The 27500-nt window shown below is 37.9% G+C and overlaps 1 protein-coding gene and 1 pseudogene across 7 annotated transcripts in view; one reads left to right on the top strand and one right to left on the bottom strand.

The window, feature by feature from the left end:
- The window catches only part of LOC106881065 (uncharacterized), a 368052-nt gene that overhangs the window by 165786 nt on the left and 174766 nt on the right, over positions 1–27500 (top strand). For all 7 annotated transcript variants that reach the window (XM_089342524.1, XM_089342528.1, XM_089342523.1 and 4 more), the window contains 5 exons: positions 620–691; positions 1628–1699; positions 2627–2698; positions 19045–19116; positions 22174–22245. In XM_089342524.1, the coding sequence (XP_089198650.1) occupies positions 620–691; positions 1628–1699; positions 2627–2698; positions 19045–19116; positions 22174–22245 (360 nt within the window). The remainder of the gene's footprint in view (positions 1–619; positions 692–1627; positions 1700–2626; positions 2699–19044; positions 19117–22173; positions 22246–27500) is intronic.
- Positions 13193–17869, bottom strand: LOC149130970 (uncharacterized; annotated as a pseudogene).

Below are 27500 nucleotides of genomic sequence, written 5' to 3'. Positions count from 1 at the left end.
CAGTCTTCTTGATACTCTTTCATTGATGATATATTTCTAAATTTTGAATGTCTTCTCGTCATTTCTTTTCAGTTTGTCACTCTCACTTTTTCTCGATATGTGTGTGAGAGTATGACTGAGAATGTATGTGGGAGTGTGTGTGTGAATGTTGTGAATAAAAACACGTTTGTGAATGCATGTGTGGGTGCGTATAAGTATGTGATAGTGTTTATAAGTTTCTGTTTATGCATAAATATGTGTCGTGTGTTTGTGTGTGAATTTATGTGTGTTTGAATTTGCATGTACAATTCTGTCTGCAGATAATTGTGTTTTAGTTCTATTTAGGGCTACCTTTCATTTCATTCATGTTCATTTTTCTACTTCTATTTGCTTCCTTTTCTTCTTTTTCCTCTTCTCATTGTATTTCTTATTCAACTCTTTGTTAGTTGTTGTTATTGCTGTTGTTGTTCTTCTTCTTTTCTTTCTTCTCTTTCTTCTATTCTTCTTTTTGATAACCATTAACATCATCACCCACAACTACTGTTTCTTCTCTTCCTTTATCTAATTCTTTAGCTATGATATTAATATTTTTTCACTTCTATTCTGTACAATTTCTTATCAACTCATTTTTATGTTATAGATATCTGGGTTTTAATGAAATCTCGGATATTGAAGAAAGAACCTTCCAAAATTTTCCCAATGTAAAATATATGTAAGTTCGACCTCTCATTGACACATTTCCATTGACGTTATATTCCTAACTATTTAATGTTATCCCATCCTTTAACTTCTCAACAACATTTTCTCCATATTTGTGTGTGAATGTAATTGAATGCGTATGAATGTTACTGTGCTGCTGTGTGTGTCATTTTATGTCTTTCGTGTGGGTGTATATGCATGTTTGTTGGTGTTCTTGTGTGTATACGTGATTACATTATATTTATATATTATTCTTGCGTTCATCTTCTATTTCTTTTTTCCCAATATTCCATTTCCTTTTCTCCATTTCCTTATCTTTCTTCCATTCTCCTCTTCTTTCTATTCTGCTTCATTTTCAACTTCTCTTCTTTTTTGTTTTTCATCTTTATTTTCTTGCTGATTTTATTACTCTTCTTTTTTTCTTCTTCTTATAGCATCATCTTCATCTTCTCATATAACATTATTTTCATCTTCTCCTTATATAACATCATCTTCTCCTTATATAACATCATCTTCATCAGTACTGTCATTATCTGCAGACCCCCACCATCATCATTATTACAATCTTTTCAACATTTATCCTCCTCATCATAGTGAAATTTATTATTGTCAACATCACTGTGAAAATCATCACCAGCATCCCAATTACCATCATCATTATCACCACCACCACCGTCATCATTATTACCTTCATCATCCTCATCATTGTCTCTTCATTGTTGTCATGGTGATGATGATGATGATCATCATCATCACTGTGATCACCATCATTCATTATCATAGCCCTCAACCTGCCATTGTCATCTTTCTCAACATCAACATCATCGTCATTACCCTCACAATCATCATCATCATTATCTTCTACTTCTTTTCTTTTATCTAATTGTTTAGCCATAATATTTTATCGCAAATATGTTCTATATTGCTTATCAACTTCCTTATGTTATAGATATCTGGGCTATAATAAAATCAAGACTATTGAAAATGGAACCTTCCAAAATCTTACCTATTTAGAGAATTTGTAAGTTGGATCAGTTTTGTTGATACTCTTTTGTTGACGTGATATTTCTAAATAATTTCTTCCCATCCTTCTTTTTCTCCCCATTTGTTTCCAACTCTTTTCTATACTTCTTCATGTTTGTGAAGGTAAGTGTGAATGAACTTACATGTAAGTGCATGAATGTTAGTGTAAGCGAATGTGAGGTTGTATGAAAGTGAGTGTCTCCATGTCATTGTCTGTGGATCTTTGCATGTGTATAATTATGCGTGAGAATATTCATATATATGTTTGTATGTATGTATGAATATATTCGAATATATCAGCATGTGTATACAATAATTATTTCAGTAAGTTTTTTAATGCTAGGTCAATACTAATTGCAAACCATGACCCTCACACCTAATGGAATAAATATTTGTATTTCTGTCCCCTTTCTCCTTTGTCACTGCTTTCTTGTTTTCATTCTATTTCTCCACACCCTTCTTGTTCTTCACTTCTTTTTCTCTTCTCTTCTGTTTCTTCATTTTCTCTTCCTCCAACTCCATCTTTTCCTTTTTGTCTATTCTTTCTTCGAATTCTGCTTCTTTCTTTTCCCCTTCGTATTCCGCTTCTTCTTTGCCTCTACAGCTTTTATGACTTCATTTCTTTACCATCTCTATTATCAACATAAAATTCTTCTTTTTATGTTTTTGTTCTTATTCATTAACTTATTTCCCCCTTGCTTCTTCACTCCCTTTCTTTTCTGTTATATATTTTCCTTTATTCTTCTCCTTTTACTTTTCCCTTATACTTCTGCTTCTCATTCTTCCTCTTTCCCTTCTTGTACTTCTAGCCTTCATCTTCTACTACTTCTTTGCTTCGTTCATTTAAATATTTAACCTTAATAATTTATCTATTATCATGGATCTGTTCTATACAAGATTTTCTATTGACTCATTTTTATGTTAGATACCTGGAGAATAATGAAATCTCACGTATTGGAGAGCGAACCTTCCAAAATCTTCCTAGTTTAATAAAATTGTAAGTTGGATCAATCTTGTTGATACTCTTTCGCTGCTGTTATATTTTAAAATATTTAATGTCTTCCAATCTTCATTTCTTCTTTTTCTTTATCTCTCTAACTTTTCCTCCACGTGTGTAAATGTGTACGAATGTTTATGTGGATGTGTATGACAATGTGATAGTGTCTGTATGATTTCTTTGAAGTGCATATGTATGTTTGTGTGTATGTGTGATTATATACGAATCTATCAGCTTGTGTACGTAATTCTGCCTGCAAATCATTTACTGTGCCTCAGATCTTGATCAATGGTGATTGACAAAAACCGCAAGTCTCATTTCTATTTATACATTTAGGACTACATTATTCATATTTCTCTTCCTCTACACCCTCTACCTCATATTCACTATCTTCAGGATTTTGCCTATGTCATCTCACATTTACCTCCACCACTGCTCTGACCATCTACATTTTTTAATTCGGTCAAATCTGAAATCCAAAGTTTTTAGGATTTGTACTGATAACAGGGGATTACTGGAATATTGCAAATGCTTTTGCACACGTTGTGTCAAATGCGGTTACAGTAAACCATAATAAAAGGAATAGCTAAATGACATAGCTAAAATTAGCAAAGAAAGTAAAACTTCAACGTATAATTTTAGAAAAGAAAGTGAAATATGTGATGCAATTCCTTTGGTGGTTAACTGGCTCAGAAATTTCGCTGGCATTTGAAGAGTGTTATATATTATAGTTACCAGCATATTGCAAAAAAGTCGCCTCGCTTCAAACAAATATTCCTTCAGCTGCCTATTGTAGCCTTTAGATGGAATAAGAATATAAGAGAAATATTAACCTCTACTTCTGACTCCAAGAAAACTAACATTGGAGTTTCTGAATGCCATGCCTTGAAAAGCAGCTGCAAGAGAGGTAAACCCCATTCATTGTGCAACAACAAGTCAAATCAGTTCTATCAGGAATCATAACAGAAATGTTATGAGTTATACAGAAGGTGGGAGGGTAAAGATTCCTATTTGGTGTACACAGCAGAATGCACCAAACCCGACTTAATTTATGTTGGCTGTACAACAATTAAACCAAAGATTCAATGGGCACAGGCATGACGTGAGACTCAATGGCAGTAGTTCTGTAGAACTTGCTGAACATTTTACATCAAGCGTCTGCAATTTTGAAGAACACCTGAGAGTGCTCATTCTCAGAAAATATTCTGAATCTATTACACTTTCAGTCTTCAAAATGCATGAAGAGAGATATGTTTGTGAGTTGCTGACATCACTTCCTGAAGGAAGGAATAAAATGACAGGTGAATTTCTCACATTTATACAAAACTGTTCGACTAAATATGCTTTTTTCTTTTTTTTTTTTCTTTTCCTTTTGCCAGTTGCAAAGTTGAAGACTGATGTAATTCTGTCAAAGTGGGAAAACAGAATCTCCTCGTTCATTTTGAACTTGAAAAAGACAGACAAACTGTCGAAATATCGTTTAAACAATCTGTTACAATGACATCGAGCTCTTCTTATTGCCTATTTACCTTCGTGAAGAGTTACGTCAATCTTTATACAATTTATTATTTTGTTGAAAACTCTTTGCTTATTTTGCTGGGTATGATGGAAAGTTTCAGCTGCCTACAGCCAGCAGACTAAGGTAACACTAGTTTACCGATCATGCTTCAAGAACTCTGCAGAGAATTCTTGCAGTTCCATCAATGATGATTTCTGTAGGTGTTCTATCTTTACATTTGTCCCAATCTTCTTGAGCCATGTTGATAGTTGAGCGCTGATACTTCAAGCACGCCAATTACTACTGCATATTTCCTACTTCAATTCGTCATACTTGTTCTCTTTTACTACTTCTTTGATCCTGTTGTCACTGAGACATCCTATGGCAAACATTGTTAAGGTTATCTCTACAGATATCAATAGAAGTTATTACCAGCACTGACTTCTGTTACTACATTTCATAAACAAACAATGAGATCAAAGATGCAAAATGAGTAATGGGCATATATGCCATATTTCACGGGTTTTGCCCCTTCATCAGCACCCATCTAATCCATTAATGTTTAAATAGCCACTATATCTAGCAGTATGTAGTTATTAGATATACCAATTTACATAGTAAACGATTTCCTGGAACTGGTATGTAAATACTAATGACTTGTATGTACGTGAGTTTGTTCCAATTTTCAACATTTCGACCTCTGGTTGGTTCCTTCCTGGGGGATACGTCCCTTAGTGACCCTCGTGATGGACGATGCGGTATAATCTATTTCTAGTCTTCATTTTGCGTGAAGAATCCCATTTTAACTTACTGGTAAGGAGTGATTTTTGTCACTACTCTAGAAAGATTTGCTTCATCAAGCTTGGAGGGGGGTCTGTGTACCTTCATTTAAATGGGCTGTACTGCACTAGTATTCACAGTGTTCACAGCCTTGCAGTGGTGGGTTAAGCATTTTTGTTTTGTTATTGCTTGGGAAGTACAAACTCTACTTGTACTATATTGCATCAGAATGTTTTGTTATGGGGCTTGTGATTGAATCTTTTGTTCTATTAGTGTATATATTGTGAATTTTTAGGTAAGAAAAATTCACATTTCTCTTCACTCAATGTGAAACCGTAATATCTTATTTTTTTCAAAAACACCTTTTACATGCTTGACATGCAGACCATAGAATTCACTTTTAATTACTATATCATCCAGGCCATCGCAAAGTCACACTCTGCAAGCATCATATCCATCACTTGTTGGTATATAGCTGAAGAAACTTTTATGCCAAACGAAAGCTGGTTAAATGTGTATAGACCTTTATGGGTATTAATTGGTAGTAGTTTGGTACATTCGTCTTCCACTTGTATCTGTAAGTAGGCACCAGAAATATCTAATTTCGAGAACTATTTTCCACCATTTAATTTCGAGACGATTTCCTCTGGGCTAGGTAATTGATAGTTATAGTATCTTAAATAATCGCTTTTTATAAGGACAGTTGAATCTGTAGTGTAATTCTCCACATCCAAAACATGGGCTAATTTTCTGCTTTTCATTGCTTACTTTTAGTCTCACTGGTTGTATATGTGAGCAGTTTCTTACTTCAATCTTTTTCGTTTTGTGCCTTATGTTTATTATTCTCTGGCATTGATCAGGTATTTCATGTAGTGTTAGCTTCTGATTTTGCTCTAATTTAGTCAGATATCAGTTACGAATCTGCTCGTTTTTCTTTGCCGTAAAACCTTGCGCAAAAATTAAACATTTCAACATGTCTGGTATTAATTCATTAATTTTAAATCTCTCACATTTCCTATTCACGAGTCCAGCATATGTAATAAAATCTTCGTCCTCTTTTTTCGTAATATTCATGCCAGCGTGCATTAAGTAAAGAGTGTCATTCACTGAAAATTTTAGATAGAATATCCAAGGTTTCTTTAAAACAGACTTCAACCAGTCCCTTTGGCACTATGTAATTACAATATTTCTCATGGAGCATTCTTCTGTCAACTACTGAGAGTTCACACAGTTTGTTTACGTTATTGAAATGCGTTAGTCCACTTTCAGTCACATGGGGTGGCCAGGATCCTTCCACAGCAATTACTATAAAAAATACTAATGCAGCCATTTTACTTTTTCTTCTTATACTTTCCTTTTCCTTTCCTTATTTAGGCTGGGATGCAGACATCTAAAATTGCTATAGGTTTTTATTTTTGTGACCAACACGTGGAAGCTACATGAAATTTTGCACAACGGTAGAGAAAAATATGACTAACAACCACACAAACTTGTCAAGCATGAAAAGTGCACATTGGGCAAGGAACACAGACTGGGTCGGGGCGTGGGTATACTTCTTGCGGAGAAATGGGTGGATAAAGTAATCGAGGTAGTCAGAGTATGCGATAGAATACTTAATATTAGATTAGTGCTACATCATGGGTTAGCAACCATTATTTTGGCCTATGTCCCTCAACCGGGGCTACCCGATGGACAGAAAGACCGATTTTATGACACCCTCTTGCAGACTACCTCGTTGACGAATGACAGGGACCTTCTCTTTGTGGCTAGTGACTTCAATGGACATGTTGGACAACATACAGGGGGCTTCCATGGCATACATGGAGGCTATAGTTTTTGTTCCCGCAATGAGAAGGGAACCAGGCTGCTGGAGTTCTGCGATGCAAATGACCTTATGGTTTGCAATACTAACTTCAGGAAACCTGCCAGTCACCTTGTCACCTACCGTTCTGGCAGACACACTAGCCACATTGACTACATCCTCGCCAGAAAAGGGGGGAAAATGGCTGCTTATAAATGCCAAAACCTTCCCAGGCGAAGAATATACCCCAAAACATAGACTAGTAGTTAGTGACTTCAGGATTAAGGCTAAGTGGTTGCCCAGAAGACGACCAGCATGGACGAGAAAAGTCTGGAAGCTTAAAGATCCCGCGAATGGACAGAGATTTAGAGACTTATTACTCGAAGCCTTTGACGAAATAGAAGGGGATATAGCTTCACACAATGTAGAAGACAACTGGAGGTTTCTACGGGAAAACCTGCTGAGAGTCACTGACCAGATCTGTGGATGGTGCAAAGTCCCCTTGACCCAAAATAACGTGGTGGTGGAACAATATTGTTGACAGGGCTATTAGAGAAAAGAAACAGACTTGGAAGAACGGTGGTAGCAGGGAATTGTATCAGACTGCCAGAAGAGAAGCTAGGAGACAGGTTTATTTAGCCAGAGGGGATGCAGATAAGAAAAAAAATTGCTGATGTTCTGCGCCGTGAGGACCAAAGACTTGAGGTATTTCGTGTTGCAAGACAGTGTGTGAGAGAGAATCGTGATGTCGTAGGAGAGAAATGTGTACGCATGGATGATGGTTCACTTGCACTATGAAAGGTTGCTCAATAAAGAGAATGAATGGGAGAAAAAGAGTCTGCCGAATGTCGACCCAACAGAAGGACCAGCTATCCGAGTTGACAGTACCATGGTAGATAAAGCAATTAAGAGTATGAAGACAGGGTAAGCCCCTGGCCCATCAGGAATTACTGCAGAGATACTCAAAATATCTGGCTGTGTCGGCTATAGCCTAGTCACCCGTATAGTTAACCAGGTGATACACGAAAGAGTCATACCCGGTGACTGGTGTAGCAGCACCGTAGTCAGCTGCTACAAAGGTAAAAGTGACGCTTTAGATACAAATAATTACAGAGGTATCAAGTTGTTGGATCAGGTAATAAAGTCACGGAGAGGGTCATAGCCCAACTAATTAGGGAGAGAGTCAGTTTAGATTAGATGCAGTTTAGGTTCATGCCAGGGAAAAGCACCACTGGTGCTATATTTCTAGTAAGATAGCTGCAGGAGATATACCTAGCCAAAGATAAACCTCTGTACCTGGCTTTGACAGGGTCTCCCGATCCCTTATCTGGTGGTCAATGAGAAAACTAGGGATAGATGAATGGTAAGTGAGAGCTGTGCAAGCCATGTACAGGTACGCTGTCAGTAAGGTGAGGGTTGGCAACGAGCACAGTGAAGAATTCCGGATAAAGGTAGGGGTCTACCAAGGTTCAGTCCTCAGCCCCTTCCTATTTATCATAGTCCTCCAGGCAATAACACAGGAATTCAAAACAGGATGCCCTTGGGAGCTCGTCTATGCTGATAACCTTGCCCTAATTGCTGAGTCACTACCAGAACTAGAGGAGAAGTTTCATGTGTGGAAGCAAGGACCAGAATCGAAGGGCCTAAGAACCAACCTAACTAAAACCAAAGTCCTAATAAGTAGGAAGGTAGACAAAACACAAACCCCTTCAGGTAGATGGCCCTGCTCGATCTGTAGAAAAGGCGTAGTTAGAAACTCCATAAGATGTACCCAGTGTAAGCTATGGACACATAAGAGGTGCAGCAATATCAAAGGAAGGCTAACTAGGAAGATAGTTTTTGTATGTGGCAGATGCTCAGGAACAATAAACACTGAAAATGTGCAGAAAGCAACCTTTGCCACATTCCAGGGAGAAAAACTAGAAGTAGTTGATAGCTTCCGTTATCTAGGTGACCAAGTGGAGGCGCAATGGCCCAGTGGTTAGGGCAGCGGACTCGCGGTCATAGGATCGCGGTTTCGATTCCCAGTCTGGGCGTTGTGAGTGTTTATTCCCAGACCGGGCGTTGTGAGGCTCCGGCAGGGGATGGTGGCGAACCCTGCTGTACTCTTCCAGCACAACTTTCTCTCACACTTTCATACTGTTTCTGTTGTACCTGTATTTCAAAGGGCCAGCCTTGTCACACTGTGTCACGCTGAATCTCCCCCGAGAACTACGTTAAGGGTACACGTGTCTGTGGAGTGCTCAGCCACTTGCACGTTAATTTCACGAGCAGGCTGTTCCGTTGATTGGATCAACTGGAACCCTCGACGTCATAAGCGACGGAGTGCCAACAACTAGGTGACCAAGTTAGTAGCGGGAGAGTGTGCGCTGAAAGTGTAGCTGCTATAATAAGAATTGCCTGGGCAAGTTCACAGAGCTCTTACCTCTGCTAGTGACAAAGGGCCTCTCACTCAGAGTAAAAGGCAGACTGTATGACGCATGTATACGAACAGCCATGCTACATGGCAATGAAACATGGGCCGTGACTGCTGAGGACATGATTAAGCTCGCAAGAAACTTAAGTCAGTATGCTCCGATGGATGTGTGATGTCAGTGTGCATACTCGACAGAGTGTAAGTACCTTGAGAGAAAAGTTGGACCTAAGAAGCATCAGTTGTGGTGTGCAAAAGAGACAATTGCGCTGGTATGGTCATGTGGCAAGAATGGATGAGGATAGCTGTGTGAAAAAGTGGAACACCCTAGTGATTGAGGGAACCTGTGGAAGAGGTACACCCAGGAAGATCTGAGATGAGGTGGTGAAGCAAGACCTTTGTACATTAGGCCTCACCGAGGCAATGACTAGTGACCGGGAACTTTGGAAATATGCTGTGCGTAAGACAGCCCGACAAGCCAAGTGAGACCATAATCTGTGGCCTCTGCCAGAAGTGTAACCAGCTCACTTATTCGTATCTTTACTTCATTGGACACTAAACTCTGCTTGCGAAGATCGAAGGGCAAGTGAAATCGAAATCGTAATTGAACCAAATTCGTTGACTGGTACCTGCGCCAGTGGAGCACTAACAGCACCGTCCTGAAGTGGTCATTGCCAGATCAGCTGTCTGGCTTCCGTGCCAGTGGCACGTAAATAGCACCATTTGAGCGTGATCGTCACCAGCGTCGCCTTACTGGCACTTGTGCCAGTGGCACGTTAGAAAACATTCGAGCGAGGTTGTTGCCAATGCCACTGGACTGGCTTCAGTGCAGGTGTCATGTAAAAACACCTTTTTGAGCGTGGCCGTTGCCAGTACCGCGAGACCGGTCTTCGTGCTGGTGGCACGTAAAAGCATCCACTACACTCTCAGAGTGGTTGGCGTTAGGAAGGGCATACAGCTGTAGAAACTCTGCCAGATCAGATTGGAGCCTGGTGCAGCTATCCAGTTCGCCAGTCCTCAGTCAAATCGTCCAACCCATGCTAGCATGGAAAGCGGACGTTAAACGATGATGATGATGATGATGATGATTAATATTTCATAATTATGTCTGTCACCCTCTTGATTCCAAAATTGGAAACGAGGCCAATGGCGTGTGTATTAGACTGCTTTTTTATTGTGAAGGAAAGATTATGACGTACAGAATGTTGCATCAAATCTGATTTCAGAATAAATAGGATTGTGAACTTAAATTTACATACTATTAGAGAGTCTTTTTCTTGGTTTTTAATTGAAATATTTTCACTTACTGAGACACGTTTGTAAAACATTTAAATTAAATGAGAATGAGGGTGGGGGTCTTGAAAGATAAATTTTGTCTGACCTCCGAAGCATGTCAAGTGTTAAGAAATACATGTAGCAATCTTTAAAAATAATAATGATAATGATAATAAGAACAATGATATTTGTAATATTAACAAGACCAAATAAACTCATCATTTTTTCTTGTTTCCCTCATCCCTGTCTTACACTTTATCCTTCTGCCCTCAGCCTCTTCTCTCATGCCCGTACTTCTATTTCTCAAGCTCTCTCTCTCTCTTGATTTCTTGCACACACACACACACACACACACACACACACACACACACACACACACACACACACACACACACACACACACACACACACATGCATACATGCACACACAGACACCCTCACTCTCTCTCACTCCACATCTCTTCATTCCAAACAGAAAATTTTGAGGAATGATTAGAAATATCCACACATGTAATATTGATACCAGTCAACTTTACTATAAGTAAGTTGGACATTTGAGATATGTGACATAAAACCGTTACTGATATCCATTTTCAGCTTGTCTTCATTAATAACACTTTATGTTGGTAGCGTATTAATGATTGCATAAACTGAACCAAATAAATTCAAAGAGCCCAAGCAGTTTGTTATATGACCATGTTGCATTGACCATGTACAGCATGATAAATGCACTTCATACCTACATCTGACCATCATTTCAAAGCTGTGTCTAACATCATATACATTTTCAGTTAATGCAGGATGAAAACTTTACCATAGAGGTAAATGTCTGTAAAATAATATTGTTGGTTTAAATATGGGAATCCAGTACCACTTCTGTAACTCACTGGAGAAGTGACAAACTATGCTTGTAATAAATTACAGTTTAATTTGATGCATGAATATGCAAACAAGTAAAATTGAAATTTACAGATAATCCAAGTCAACATTCTCATTTGAGGTGAGCTCTCACACCTCTAGTCTTCTTCCTCCTTGTCTGTATCATCTTCATCACCTTCTACTTCATTTCCTGTTTGAGCTAAAATTTGGCAATGAATGCATCTACACAGATCTGTGCAGATTACTTTGTGCTGTTGACACGAGCACTGAACCTTTCCTTCACCTTTGGGTTCCTCACAGCTATTCATCTTGCAACTTCAATAAGTAAGTTCAAGCAGAGCACTTGATGCAGGTGGAAGATCACCCCACAATACCTCTGTTACCTTCCATCCATGGTTGTGTGGGCTGGGGATACTGGGAAACTGTTCAAAACATCTGTATGTACTCCTGCTTGGTAGTTTGTTCTCATCAGGTATTTCACCATGGTATCATGTGTGGGAGGCATGTGCATCTCTGCTTTAGTGCTCATCAAGAACTTGTTATACGGCGCTGTATTGACACTCGAACAATCTTGATCATACAGTCTACAAACAAATTTCTCTACTGTGTGTACCAGACCATCTTCTACAGAGAATGTTTCACCAAATTGTTGAAAGGCTGCTTGAAAATCAACAAATTCAGTCATGAGCTTCAAAGTTTTCTTCTTAGACCGGCCAAAGAAACAGCTTGTTGAGTTATAGCGTGTAAAACAATGAAGGCTGATAAGGACATCTGCAAGACTGTCTCTGAGATGATTTTGTATAGCTGTTAGATTAAGTGTACGCTTGTTGTTGCCTCTACCAGTGTGAAAGAATAGCTGGCCCTGAATTTGATGAGCCTTTGCTCTGCCAATAACGAAGACATAAGTGTCTGGACTCTTTATAATGATTGCTGGTGTACTGCTCGAAGCCGAAGAGAGAGATGCAGCAGCATATTGACAATGCGAGAACAGCCTGGTGTCCGTTTCTTCATGGTTGCATTTCAAGTTCCTTCACAACTTGTATCTTGACTTTACCATCTCCATTCTGCAGCAAATGACACTCTTCATCATGAGCAATGACAACTTTGACATCACAAAGCAAGATTGGGTATTCTTGCCACATTTTGATGAATGGCTGAATTAAGGCTCCTTTGTTTTGACTGCATGACAAAATCTTTTTCCATTGACTGGGCACTTTTTGCTCTGGACCATAGATCTTAGTGAGTTGGCTTCCACTTGCAGTTCGTCTTCCTCGCTTTGCTGCCTTAATGCTCACTGTTCGGTAGGTGTCTCCCGCAAAGTGAACAGTATTGCTGTGGACAGTGTGTGCACAGTGAATAAGCTGTTTGACTACATATTCTGAAAGTTCACTGAATGGACCTGGCACAACCTTTTGGGTTATTGGAGCATTGCCATTCCATCTACAATCTACACACTACCCAATGGAATACTTTCCACAACTGGAGTAGGCTCTACACTGAACTCAATAGAATGAAGAAGAGTTGCTTTTGTAGTCTTGGTCAAAGAACCATCAACTGTGGCAAAGGTGAGTGGGAAAGGGCTATGATTATACATCATCATGTTTTGGAGATGAAGTTTCCTTACTCCAGCAATAACAGCCAAATGCTGAAACAAATTGTGATCATCTTTTATTGTAATTTCTTTCCCTTTTACTTTGGTCATTGAAGCTGTGCTTTTTGAGGACCTTGAACAAGTCTCCATCTCCTTGTAAATGTTCTTCACAAAATGCCTCGGAAGCATTATCTCCATTTGCATATGCAGAAATATAGTCATCACAGAGTTGGAGGAAGTTATCATTCCTGATGCAATGTGCACGAATCTGTCGGTATTTTCTGGGAAGGGATTGATCATGGCCTCTACTGATTCAACAACTCTACAGATATCCTCTTCATATTTTTCCATGTTGGCCACATTAAGATCTTTTTTTGTGTGGATTTGCCATCTTCCAGCTCTCTCATCACAATGTTTGCTGGTAGCACTTCACTCATGTTGGGAAAAATCCAATGGGCAACTGCACCTTTGTTCCTTGTCAATCCAATCATGCCACCTTTTGTTTTCGTGTCCCTGTTGCATGTCTGCTCTATTGTCTGATCACAAGCAACTCCGCAGAATCTGTGGTCTGTCTGGCGGTGGACAGCAAACTTCCCTTAAATGAATGTGTGGATGACTGTCAGGTAGTTGACTCATCTCATGCCAATAAACTAGAAGATATCTGGCATAATTGGCGAAGACCCAAGGTAGGAAACTGAGAATACAAGAAAGGTGTAATTTCGAGTCTCCTTGCCTTGTAGCGCATAGAAATAAGAGGATGACATCAACCATCTCAGTGTAGCTTGATCAGAGTATACGTTGGCTCTTTGGCTGAATGTTGTTCCACAAAAGAATGACAGGAAGATGTGCCACAGCCTGAAATTCTTTTCCCTTTACAAACTGAAAGAGGAAGAGGGAAAATCAGCATGAAGCTTAGCAAGGGTTTCATATGTCAATGTGTAGTCCACATCTGGGAGGGAGCCCATTGCTTCCACAATGCACTTATGCTGTGATTGTAGTGGTGTCCACTGAGAACACTGTTAATTGAACCTTGTACTATGATGTTTGACTCTATCATGATGTTCTCAAAACCTGCATCTTCAAACCGTTTCCCAAGACATGCAAACATAGATAGGATGGTGTGAAATGCACCCAAGTGAATGACAATCCTCTTTCAATAAAGTTCATTAACCCATTGTATCTGCTGAGCTTTTGAATAAATGGTCTGGTCAAAACTACAACTGTTTCTTGCTGGAGTGTATCAGCTGTTGACATGGCATTTGCAAGGATTGTGTTCACAGTGTCGAATTCTGTAGGACTGGTATCGATGATTGGCAAGTAGTGGACTGTAGACTGCTTTGGAATAGGTTTACTCAGTATTACATTCATTCCTGTCCATCCTGGGAGTAATTTCTCATCAATCTCCACTGTCTTCAGCAGGCTGCATGCAACATCAATATCCCGTGCACTTATTTGTGCATCTTGGTGTTCGTTACACTTAAGGCTGAATTTGCTGAATTGTTGAGGTACAATCTTCTTGCATCCATAGTACGTCCATAGTACGTCCATAGTACGTTTTGAGCTCCACTGGAGGAATTTCAAATGCTATTTTCCTTTGGAATAGCGATCTTGGGAGGCTTATGCTCTGCTTGGCTAGTGAGGTACTGAATAATGATGCCATTGGTATTATGTGTGGTACCCTTCTTGCAGACAGTATCCTTGCCAAAGTCATTATCGTTGTAAATGAGAGTGGTGAAGATGTGCTGAACTCCAGGAGGAAGTATCCGATTACCCAAGGTAAGCTGATGCTTAGCAAGAGAAGTATCATGTGCAAGTACAATGGATGTTGACGCACTGTGGCCAAGCCCATTCAAGATGCCAATTAGTTTTGCTGACCCTGTTAGACGCTTCACAGACATTCCCAGTATATTATGCTTTGGTAAAACACATCTACCTTTAGTTTTCAGGTACACAATGTCCTGTGCTATGGACAGAACTTTCCGTTCTTCATCAGCAGAAATTGTGACTTTCTCTTTAAGATCTTCATTGGCCTGTAACATTCAGGCAAGAAAATTGAAAAGCTCTGAAGGAATAAGGTCATCAGATGTTGTAGGCCATGTTGTCTTCATGTTTACATCATTCAGGCAATACTTAATGATTTGTGCTGCAGCATATAAAGTTCTTAAAGTATGCTCTTCTGTATGAACTTCGTTTGTAGCATGTACATTCGCATCACTTTGACTAGGATTCTTCTCACTGGAGATTTCAGTTACAGCTGATTGAATGACATCCTCCACACCAACGTTTTCTATGAATACAATTTCGCTTTCATACTTCTGGGATGGTCTGATGAAACACAGGGCTGGATAGGACTGCTCCAGTCTCCCCTTAAGGTTGGAGCTTTTGTAGCTGGCTGCTTCAAATTCTTCTACATCTTTCACTTTCTTAATGAAAAGCTTCAAGAGCTTAGTCAGGTAAAGGATTTCCTGCCCCTGTATTATCCTCCTTTCTATTATACTTTTGCAGAATGTAACAAATGCAGCCTCATACTGCTTCCAACCTTCATCATCCTCTTCTTGGGTCTCACAACTCTACATGAATGATGATACCTAGCTCCAAGTGCTACAAGATCTTTCCCTCTGATATCAAGGAGCAAATGCTCATTACAGATTTCAGCTGTCTTTAGAAGTTGCACCCCTATGTTTCACATCTGATAAGCCTTTCATTTTTTCTTTTTCTAGAATAGCTTTCTCTTACATACTTAGTGGTCTTACAAATTATGCATTCAATGGGTAGGACATGCGGTCTGTCTGGACAGGAAGTGCTGCTGATATCTGACCATAGAAGACACTTTGGCTCTGTCTCCTCTTGTGACACTGATGCCTCCTGCAAGTTTTTAGCTGCTAAATCTTCAAGTTCTGCAAAGATAGAAAAAAGTACAAATCTTTGCCTCAATATAAAGCAGAATCACAGAATGTTATTTAATGTATACTATATAAGTTATACCCTTTAAAGGACAGTGACATGATTGGCACCTGTCAAAAATCCTCACAAATACCAATGTATATATGCACCAGAGTGTACATCAAGGCTTGAAGGATTTGTTTTGACTTTGCTTGCTTGAAGAGAAACAAGCATGCACATCTGTTTATCAGTTTTGAATTAATGTATAACCATGATAGAAATTGAGGTGACACAAAGCTACATGTTAAATTCTATTGTGACAGTGATTTCTGATAGCAATTGTATGACAAGTGAGAAACATTTGACATTTCCCAGCAAATACCTTGAATAGTGTAATTGATTCTGGAATGATTGTATCCTAATTGAGGACCGCTCCAATCTTGTTATTCTCCTTAATCAGTATCCAAAGAATTCTTCCCCCATTGTTAACTAGCACAAACTGCACTACATGAACACTAGTTACAATTACTTTGTTAAACAACTGTCATAGCTGTCCAAGCTGCAATGTTCGTATTACCATCATTAAAAAAAATATCATAAAAATATGGCAAGATTTAATGTATCAAAACTATTAAAAGTCACCAAATTAAATGGCAGCATCTGTATAATATACAAAGATGGCTTACACATAACAAACCTGTTGAAATCTGTGCTTTCTTTACCTTGTCTTGTGCTCGCCTGATGATAGTCATGCTACAGAAATGCCGGTAGCAGTCTACATGGTACCCTGCCCTACCCTGTCATTTTCTAAGCAGAAGAAAGAAAGAAATTAATTATTTAACAGTAACTGTGCTACTACCACCATCAGCTGGAAACCTGTATGCATGAAAAATTGAAAATTTTACTACATATATACACCAATGAAATGCAAAAAGATCACTTAAACTTTGAAATAACATGTACGTTCAAGACATATATCATATACGTACAAGACTATAACATGTACATAGCCATAGGGCTGGGCCTATGTGGCCTTTCAGTATTTAAGATTTTGCCCACATGCCCCTCCCCCTCATTATGACATGAAGGATACTTGATAGGTAATCAGTCAAGAATGATGTCAGAGTCTAGCTTTAACTTTGTTCACCTTGAGGCCACCTCAACCATGCCATGACTAATGAATCATTTTAGTAGATCTAGAAACTTAGCTACTGTACATTTCAAATTACATTATCTTGATGGCTCACTCATTTTGGTGAACTTAATTTGCTAAAGAAGGTCTAAAATTACACTTGGAGTGAGCAACTAATATATAACTTGTAGAATAATGTAGATGCATCTAGAGGTCTAGACTATTGTGAGAAATCAGAAAAAAACCCAGTTTAGCCATGTCATGCCAGCCAGGCCCTGATCCTGTCTTGGATCTACATAGACCTAGTGACAGTATAGTATTTGTATTATTTCCGCTCATTTTCATCTTTAGCTAAATAGGTAGAGCTCTAAGTCTTAAAAGAAATCTCGGAATAAATAAAACATTATCAAGGATTAGTACTGACCAATTGTACGACTGAATTTGGTTGACCCACTTTCTATTGCCGATCTCGGTACTATAGGCATATGCTATATGCATATGCTATATGCATATGCTATATGCATATGCTATATGCATATGCTATATGCATATGCTATATGCATATGCTATATGCATATGCTATATGCATATGCTATATGCATATGCCTTCCAGTTCCATGTTTGTTTTGCACACATCGTTGAATTCAGCAAGCCGTTCTGCTTTATCCGCAATGACACTTTCCGGACAATTTTTGAATTCTTTCCACAATGTAGCACACTCCTTGAACTTATTGAAACTTTTCTCTGGAAATGGGAGAACTCTTCCGTGAGTCTTAATCACATGCATGCAACAAAATGCCGAAGATTTCCCCTTAGAATCATCCGCATCAGAAGACAACGAAGATGACATGCACACCTCCATCTTGTGCTGTGAGCGGTGAATGCAACGAGGCATATGATTGGCCGACATAGGAATCATCTTCCAAAATGCAAATTAAACGACCATGGTGGTTGGTTTATGATTATTCTGGAAAGTTACTTATTTTTCCCACATTTTCTCAATTTTCTATAAAATGTGCAACTCTTATGCTTGTTGAGTTTGAGGGATAACTTTTATTTTATTTATAAATAATATGTGAGAATTTGAGGTAGTTTCCTGATGGTGGTCACAAAAAGTCGACGTTTAGGGCTTTGCATGTCAACCTAATTCTTCTTTGTGCACTTTTTCTTCAGTTATATTTGTTTTTCTCTTCAACTTCATATATTTTTACTTGATCTATTTATTCCTCCACTTCTTCTTCTTCTTCTTCTTCTTCTTCTTCTTCTTCTTCTTCTTCTTCTTCTTCTTCTTCTTCTCCTCCTCCTCCTCCTCCTCCTCCTTCTTCTTCTTCTTCTTCTTTGTTGTCGTTGTAGCCTTCGTATTCTTCATCTTAAATTAATTATACCTCCTCTTCATATACTTGTTATTTATCTTCTACTTTTACTGTTTCTTTTGCTTCTCTGTTTCCTTTCACTTTCTTGTTTCGCTTCTCTTTCTTCTGCTTGTTGTTCTTCCTATTTTATTCCTCATGCAGCTATCATCATCATCATCATCATCACCATCATCATCATCATCATCATCATCATCATCATCATCAGTAGCAGCAGCACCATCATCATCACCATCATGATAACCACCACCACATCATGAACATCCTCATAATCACCGCCTGTGCCGTTATTATCTCCATCACCTTCATCGTTAACATTGCCATCACCATTAATATAATCATCACCATCATCAACATTAGTACTCTTTTCGTCTCCATTACCTTCTTTATTATCATTATTATCATCTGAATCATCATATACATTGATATAATCGTTCATCATTATCTTCATCATCTCCACCACTATAATCATCATCTTAAATATCTTCATCATAATCGCCCTCCTCTTCTTCCTCCTCCTCCTCCTCCTCATCCTCTTCATCATTATCATCATCAACATCAAAACCATCATCATTGTTATTGTCGTCATCATTACCATCAACACGAGCAGTAGTGGCTTCTGCTACTTCTCTATTTCATGTAATTGCTTAGCCATAATATTTAATATTTTACCACCGCAAATTTGTTCTATACCATTAGTTATCAATTCATTTATATGTTACAGAGATCTGAAATATAACAATATCGAAAATATTGACGAAGGATCCTTCCAAATTCTTACCAAATTAGAGTATTTGTGAGTTAGATCAGTCTTGTTTATCTTTCTTTGACCTATTTCTAAAGAGTTAATGTTTTTCCATTCCTTTTATTGTTTCTATCGCCTTTTCTAACTGTCTCTATATTTTTATGTGAGAATGTGTGTGTTTTTAATGTGTGTATGTGAGTACGTCAGTGTGTTATCTAGTTTATACAGTTTATATTTGTATATGCATATATATCACTATGTCTTTCTGTATATGTCTAACTACATTATCTATAGTTATAGACTTGCCTTCTAATTTTCCTTTTCTTTTTTCTTATTGTTATTCTTTTGTCCTCCTCCTTCCCAACTTTATGTTCTTACTCTTTTCATGTCCTCTTCTTCTTCTTCTTCTTCTTCTTCTTCTTCTTCTTCTTCTTCTGTTTTATCGTCTAATTTTTCTTTTTTTCTCATTCTTCATATTTATTTTTCTTTGTCATGTTTTTCTTCAGTTCTATATTTAAGAGATGAGGAATTATTTACATTATTTGCATTATTTACATTTGACGGATATTTGTCCTCATCTTGTTTGTTGTTAACACAACGTTTCGGCTGATATACCCTCCAGCCTTCGTCAGGTGTCTTGGAGAAATTTTGAACCTGGGTTCTCATTCCTAACGATGTTACTATTATTATATTATTATTATTATTATTACTATTATTAATCAGGTCGCTGCTCTTAACCACTACGCCATATGCCCGTGGGCAATTATGGAGTAAATTTTAGGGCTTATAAATCTATTATTTTTCTATCCTTCCTCAATACCGGTTCCCATATGCTATTCATATCTGCACTCAGTCTGCTTAGGAGGTTGTTGTGTCCTAGCATATGTGCTGCCTCTTTTAGTTTTCGTATTTTCCAGTGTTGTTCCCTGTCTATTATTTTAACGTCATCCCACAGGGGGAGGTGGTCTCCATTTTGCCATACACGATCAGCTATACCCGATTTATCAATATCTCCTCATGTCACAGCAGCTTTGCGATGTTCTTCTACCCTTATTTTGAGGGGGCGACATGTTTCGCCTTTGTAGAACCTACCACAGCTGCATGGGATGGAGTACACACAGTTTTTGGTCATATTCTCTTCTGTTGGTGGTTTTACCCGAAGGAGATATTTGCGAAGTGTTGTATTGCTCTTGAATACTGCCCTGATGTCATATGGTCCGCATATCTTTTGTATCTTTTCGGAGAGGCCTTTCACATAGGGTAGACAGACTGTAGATAGTTTATTGGTTTCATCCTCTCTTTTCTTCATAATTGGAGTAGATAGTATGTTCTTGGGGTAGTTGTTTCTTAATAGATTGTTACTGAGCTTGATCATTTCTTCATGGTGGGTATCACGATCGCTACTTATATTCTTTGCTCGATGTTTTAGGCACTGAGCAATTCCTCTCTTTACATTGTATGGATGGTGGGAATTGAAGTTAAGGTATCGTCCAGTGAAGGTTGGCTTGCGATATACGGATGTCCTGAATCCATACTCGGTGCGTGTTATTAATACGTCCAGGAATGCCAGCTGATTGTTCTGTTCCTTTTCCATGATGAACTGTATGGATGTATTTATTGGGTTCACATGATCTAACAGCATTTGGACATCTTGCTGGTGGGCGCCAGAGAATAAAGGTGTCATCAACTATCGCAGCCATAGGGTTGGTTTTAGTGGTGTTGATCCTAAAGCCAAATTCTCGAAGTATTCCATGTATATATTGGCTATTATCGGTGATAATGGCGAACCCATAGCTAAACCATCTTCTTGTCGATATATATCAGTGTCTATACTGAAGTAGGTAGTTTCTACACAGAAAGTCAACCGAGTATAGATTCAGGACATCCGTATATCGCAAGCCAACCTTCACTGGATGATACCTTAACTTCAATTCCCACCATCCATACAATGTAAAGAGAGGAATTGCTCAGTGCCTAAAACATCGAGCAAAGAATATAAGTAGCGATCGTGATACCCACCACGAAGAAATGATCAAGCTCAGTAACAATCTATTAAGAAACAACTACCCCAAGAACATACTATCTACTCCAATTATGAAGAAAAGAGAGGATGAAACCAATAAACTGTCTACAGTCTGTCTATCCTATTTGAAAGGCCTCTCCGAAAAGATACAAAAGATATGCGGCCCATATGACATCAGGGCAGTATTCAAGAGCAATACAACACTTCGCAAATATCTCCTTCGGGTAAAACCACCAACAGAAGAGAATATGACCAAAAACTGTGTGTACTCCATCCCATGCAGCTGTGGTAGGTTCTACAAAGGCGAAACATGTCGCCCCCTCAAAATAAGGGTAGAAGAACATCGCAAAGCTGTGACATGAGGAGATATTGATAAATCGGGTATAGCTGATCGTGTATGGCAAAATGGAGACCACCTCCCCCTGTGGGATGACGTTAAAATAATAGACAGGGAACAACACTGGAAAATACGAAAACTAAAAGAGGCAGCACATATGCTAGGACACAACAACCTCCTAAGCAGACTGAGTGCAGATATGAATAGCATATGGGAACCGGTATTGAGGAAGGATAGAAAAATAATAGATTTATAAGCCCTAAAATTCACTCCATAATTGCCCACGAGCATATGACGTAGTGGTTAAGAGCGCGGGCTACTAACCCCAAGATTCCGAGTTCGATTCACGGCAGCGACCTGATTAATAATAGTAATAATAATAATAATATAATAATAATAACATCGTTAGGAATGAGAACCCAAGTTCAAAATTTCCCCAAGACACCTGACGAAGGCTGGAGGGTATATCAGCCGAAACGTTGTGTTAACAACAAACAAGATGAGGACAAATATCCGTCAAATGTAAATAATGTTTTTCTTCTTTCTGTATTCCTGTTCTTGTTCATTTTAGTTCCCCATCATCGACATCATCATCATCAGCAGCACAATCATTCCCAACGCCATCATCATCATCATCATCATGATTATCATTAACTGTTTGTTTTCTTTCATCTAATTGCTTACCCATGAATATTTAATATTTTAATATATCTCTTCTGTACAATTTATCAACTTACTTATTTTACAGAGACCTCAGTAATAATGATATCACAAGTATTGGCGTAGGAATATCCCAAAATATTCACAATTTAAAGAACTTGTAAGTTGGATCAGTCTTGATACTCTTTGACTAATGATATATTTCTCAATATTTAATGTGTTTTCTTTCTTGTTGCCTGTCTGTAACTGTGTTACTGTCTCTTTCCACATATGTGTGCGAATGCATGTATAAATGTGAATATGCTTAAATGTTAGCGTTTGTATGTAAACATAAGTGTGAATACATTTCCGTGTTAATGTATGGTGTGAATGTAAGTGGTAGGAATGTAATTGTGCGTGAATATGAGTGTGTAAATATGAATATGCTTGAAGATGATTGTCTTTGATCGTAATTGTGTAACAGTGTGCATAAGTTTGTGTGTATGTGTGAATATATATGTTCATGTCTTGTTGTAATCTTCTGTCAAATGATGTCCACTCCGGTATAGCAGTATAGTTAGTTAGACAAGTAAGAGATGACTATCTATCTATGACCAACTGACGACTGCTCGACGTCACCGTATTTGTAGCGACAAACACATACCACTCGTCACGTGAAGGGGTGTTCCATTATTACTATTATCCCAATAACATTTCCCGTTTTAACTTTTTCTTAGGGAGTGTCATTTTATTTCTTTTATTAGCAATAATTTTTACATTATCCCACCTCCCCTTTTTCATATAGTTAAAATTTAATATTTTTTTGTTTGGCATCCACTTCCAGGAACTCCGTACATTTTCTTTTGCTTGTGCGTCTGAGTTCAATTATTTGTAGTGGCATTGGTACTTGAAATGTATCATATAACCATTCCATTGGTTCTTCCATTCTCTTGGGCCTGCTCTCAACGAATCTTTTTTTAGTTGATTCATGTGTCGCATATATACCCATTTTCTTCCTTTTACCATGTATAACATTTTCCCTATGTGTTTGGTAATCATGCTATCTTCCCAACTTTATTCTCCATTCTTATATGCCCTCACAAATGCATTTTCACCAATTTTGAAATATCTTGCTGTTTTATCCATTGCAATTTTCATTTTCTTATCAAGTAACAATTTGTCAATGACTGATTTTATTTTCCTTGCAAACATCAGCTCTGCTGGTGACATACCTGCTGTAGTACTTGGATTTGATGTCACAAGGTGTACTCTTAAGAATTGTAGTAGAGCTACCTCATCCGTGACTTCCTTATTCAGCCTTATTAGGGCTCTCTTGAACATATCGACAAAGTGTTCTGCTTGTCCATTAGATCTGGGATGGTATGGACGCCATAGTTACATGTTCTACAGCGAACGTTTTACAAAACTTTTTAAACTGAAAAGACACAAATTGCATTCCATTGTCACACGCTATTGCATGTGGGACACCAAATCTCACAAACAGCTCATGTAGGAAATTTTCTCGGTTGAGGAGGTTGGTTTTTTGCACTTACAAATTTTTGGCCACTTAGAGAAACTATCTACTACTACTAAGTAGTATCAGTATGTTTAAGGGACCAGCGAAATTGATGTGTAGCCTCAACCATGGAACATCTACTTTTGGCCAAGGTTCACTTTTTATCATTGGTAATTTTGCCACTAGAGCACATCCTCTGCAGCCTTTCACTAAAGTTTTGATTTCTCTATCCATTTTTGTCCAGTACACATAGTTACGCATTAATGATTTCATCCTCGAAACACCAGGATGTCCAACATGAAATTCCCTCAACATTTTCTTTTGCAAAGTTTTAGGTATTACTACTCTCTGTGTTTACATCAGTACGCCATCACAAATTGAGTACAGGTTCACATCTTGGTTTCGTTTCACACCAATCCTGTTCCACAGTATTCTTTCTATTTCTGTTATGAATTTGTCCTTTTCTGCATTTCGTTTTGTCTTCAAGGGTTACCAGTAATTCGTGTAGCACATTTCACGTTACATTTTTATTTTTCCTTCTGATCTTAATGCTGCAATTACTGTATTTTTGAAAGGCTTGCAGTGTTTCAGTATCAGTCTGGACAAACCATCTGTGTGCCCTAGTTTCTTTGAGGGTAAAAATTCTATTTTGTAATCATAATCATAATTCAATAATGTAGTACCCAATTGCTGTAGTCTATTCACTGTGTGTGTTTTGTATTCCTTTTTTAGAACCATATACTGGCAGTAGAGGGCGATGGTCCATTTGTTGACAGAAACTTCTTCCATGAGTACATCTATAGAATGTTTTCACACCAAATATGATTGCCAATGCTTCCTTACCTATTTGTTCCTTTCAGCTGGTAATAAAGATCATGACGCATGGGCTCTAGCCTTTTAACTCCCAACGTCATATTTGTACATCATAACAACTGGTATCTCTAGCCAGTATAATATCCAACTTTGAATCAAAATGTGTTAACGATAAGTTTGATGTTAAAATATCTTTTAATTTGTCAAATGCCTTCTGGCACTCATCAGTCCAGCACTATTTTGCATTTTTCTATAACAAATCATTTAGCGGGGCCCTTATACTGTGCATATTGGGAATATAAATTTGATAGTAATTTACTAAACCCCAAAATATTTGTAGCATAGTCACATTATTTGGTGTGGGTATATATTTTTATTGCAGTTGCTTTGGATGAATCCGGTTTCCGTCCATTTTTATCTATTATCTAGCCCAAGTATTTAATTGTTTTCAAAAAGAAATCACATTTTCTTCACATAACTTAAAACAATATTCTTTTAACTTTGCACATGCCTTCTTTACATTCTCTACATGTTTGTGTGATTCGCTTATTATTAGAATATCGTCTAAATTGGCCATAGCAAAATAATAGTCACCAGCATTGTATTCATTACTTGCTGAAATATGAAAGGAGCCACATTTACACCGAAGGGAAGTCGCTTGGTTTGTATTAAAGGTTAATAAGTGTGAGCATTCTTCTTTTACTTGGATTTGTAAATATTCCTCCAAGAGATATTTTTTGGGGAGAAGAATTTCCCACCATTCAGTTGTGCAAACACTTCCGCAGGAGTCGGCAATAAGTAGTTATGTGAGATTAAGCAATCATTCACCCCCATTGAAAAATCTGCACAAACTCTTAACATATTTTTTTTTTTTTTACGTAGACCATAGTTGCTGCCTAATCTGAGTGGTTCCATCATCTCGATTATTCCTAAGCTTTAAAGTCTTTCAAGTCCCCTATTTATTTGTTCTACTGCTGCGAATGGTACATTCCATTTTGGTTTAACCCATTAACTGCCAATTTTTTAAATTCATATTTTGTGGCTTTGTCAGATGTCTTAGGAGTTAAAATAATATATAGTATTTAAATTTTCTTCAAATGTGAATTATTTTGGAAATTACGATACATTTTTCAAAAAGTCCCAAATGGGGATCGCTGAAAAAACGCATATTTATCTTTTTCTCTTCAATAATAAACCTTTTTTTTTTGTTTTTGAAACTATAGTGTCAAATGTGAATGTGTATGAAATATCAATGAATGATAAAGATGGGAAATACAAAAGAAATAAAAAAACGTTTTCAAAACAGTCATTATTTTTGTAGTCCAAAAATTGGGATTTATGACATAAAATGTCCTCTAGAATTAGCCAGAGCTAACAATAACAAACTTATAACTACTTAATATTCTAAAACACACTTCTTCAAATGCAATGTAGATAAGCAATTCACTTTAAATACAACGAACAACCGGCAGTGAGACTGTTTTTAGCAGATCTCCAAACGGGGCAATAGATTAAATACAGGTGTTGCACTTTCTTTTACTACAATTTTAGCCTTCATTTTCATGCAGCCGCCCAGTTCATCCAAGAAACCCTCTGGAAATAAATGCTTTATTTTTTGTTTCAATCCCTCACTTGCATTCGAACTTTTGACTGGACTGACTATATTCCCACACAAAACACTCATAGACGTATCCATCAAGTTGAACAGTTCCTTCCACTTTGTACTGAATAGATTAACTGAATTTTTAAACACATTTACTTTTGCTGTTTTCATTTAGTCACGAAATGTCCCATAACACACAAATTCACCTACAAAATGCAATCCTTTACCTGTAACACCGAATGCTATTTTTGAAGATTTACTTAATTTTGGCTTACCGATATACTTCCAAGTTTCTTCATTCACAATATCACTTCCAGTATCTAACAGCATTTTTACTCTTCTATTTTTAACTTTCATATTTATGACTTTCTTCTTTGTCACATTACCATTTTCTTTATGCAACATCTTGTTTATACTTTCTTCTTTGTTGCAACATTTTGTCATCTTGGTTTTACAGTCTTACATTTACTTTCTATTCTGCCTGTTTTGCACTTGTTTCACTTGGGAGAAATCTTTATCTTCAATTTTCTCTGAGTCATGTCTTAATTTTATTATTCTTTCACACTCTTACTCTTTACTCTTTTACTTGTTTCAATCATTTGACTGCGGCCATGCCGGAGCACCGCCTTTAGTCGAGAAAATCGTCCCCAGGACTTATTCTTTATAAGCCTAGTACTTATTCTATCAGTCTCTTTTTGCCAAACCGCTAAGTTACGGGGACGTAAGCACACCAGCATCGGTTGTCAAGCAATGGTGGGTGGACAAATACACATACATACATACATACATACATACATACATATATATATATATATATATATATATATATATATATACAACGGGCTTCTTTCAGTTTCCGTCTACCAAATTCACTCACAAGGCTTTGGTCGGCCCGAGGCTATAGTAGAAGATACTTGCCCAAGGTGCTACGCAGTGGGACAGAACCCGGAACCATGTGGTTGGTAAGCAAGCTACTTACCACACAGCCACAGACTTCTTTCAGCTTCCGTCTACCAAGTCCACTCACAAGGCTTTGGTCGGCCCACGGCTATAGTAGATGACACTTGCCCAAGGTGCCACGCAGTGGGACTGAACCCGGAACCATGTGGTTGGTAAGCAAGCTACTTATCACACAGCCACTCCTGCACCTATAAAAGAAATATGCTTAGCAGAGCGTAGTTTCGATCTACGGACCTCTGGGTTATGGGCCCAGCACGCTTCCAATGCGCCACTTTTCTGACTCCTTTTACAAGGTTACAGCTTGGTTTAGTTCCAGCTTAGCGAGAATTCTTGTTCTTACTTCTGCGTCATTTTTTCAGTTAGTCCTTGAGTAAATATCTGGCACCTGAACATATCTCGTGTTAATTCATCCAGTTTGAACTTTTTACATTCTCTGTTAACTCTACCAGCATATGTGATGTAGTCCTCCTCTTTGTTCTTTTCTAGATTCAAATGTTTCCAGTGTGTATTGAACAACAACCTTTTGTCACTAAAAATTTAACAC

This window comes from Octopus bimaculoides, chromosome 26, assembly GCF_046866305.1.
Source record: "Octopus bimaculoides isolate indiv1 chromosome 26, ASM4686630v1, whole genome shotgun sequence".
NCBI lineage: Eukaryota > Metazoa > Mollusca > Cephalopoda > Octopoda > Octopodidae > Octopus > Octopus bimaculoides.
The sequence above is the reverse complement of the archived record's forward strand: the minus strand, read 5'-3'. Positions and strand labels throughout refer to the sequence as shown.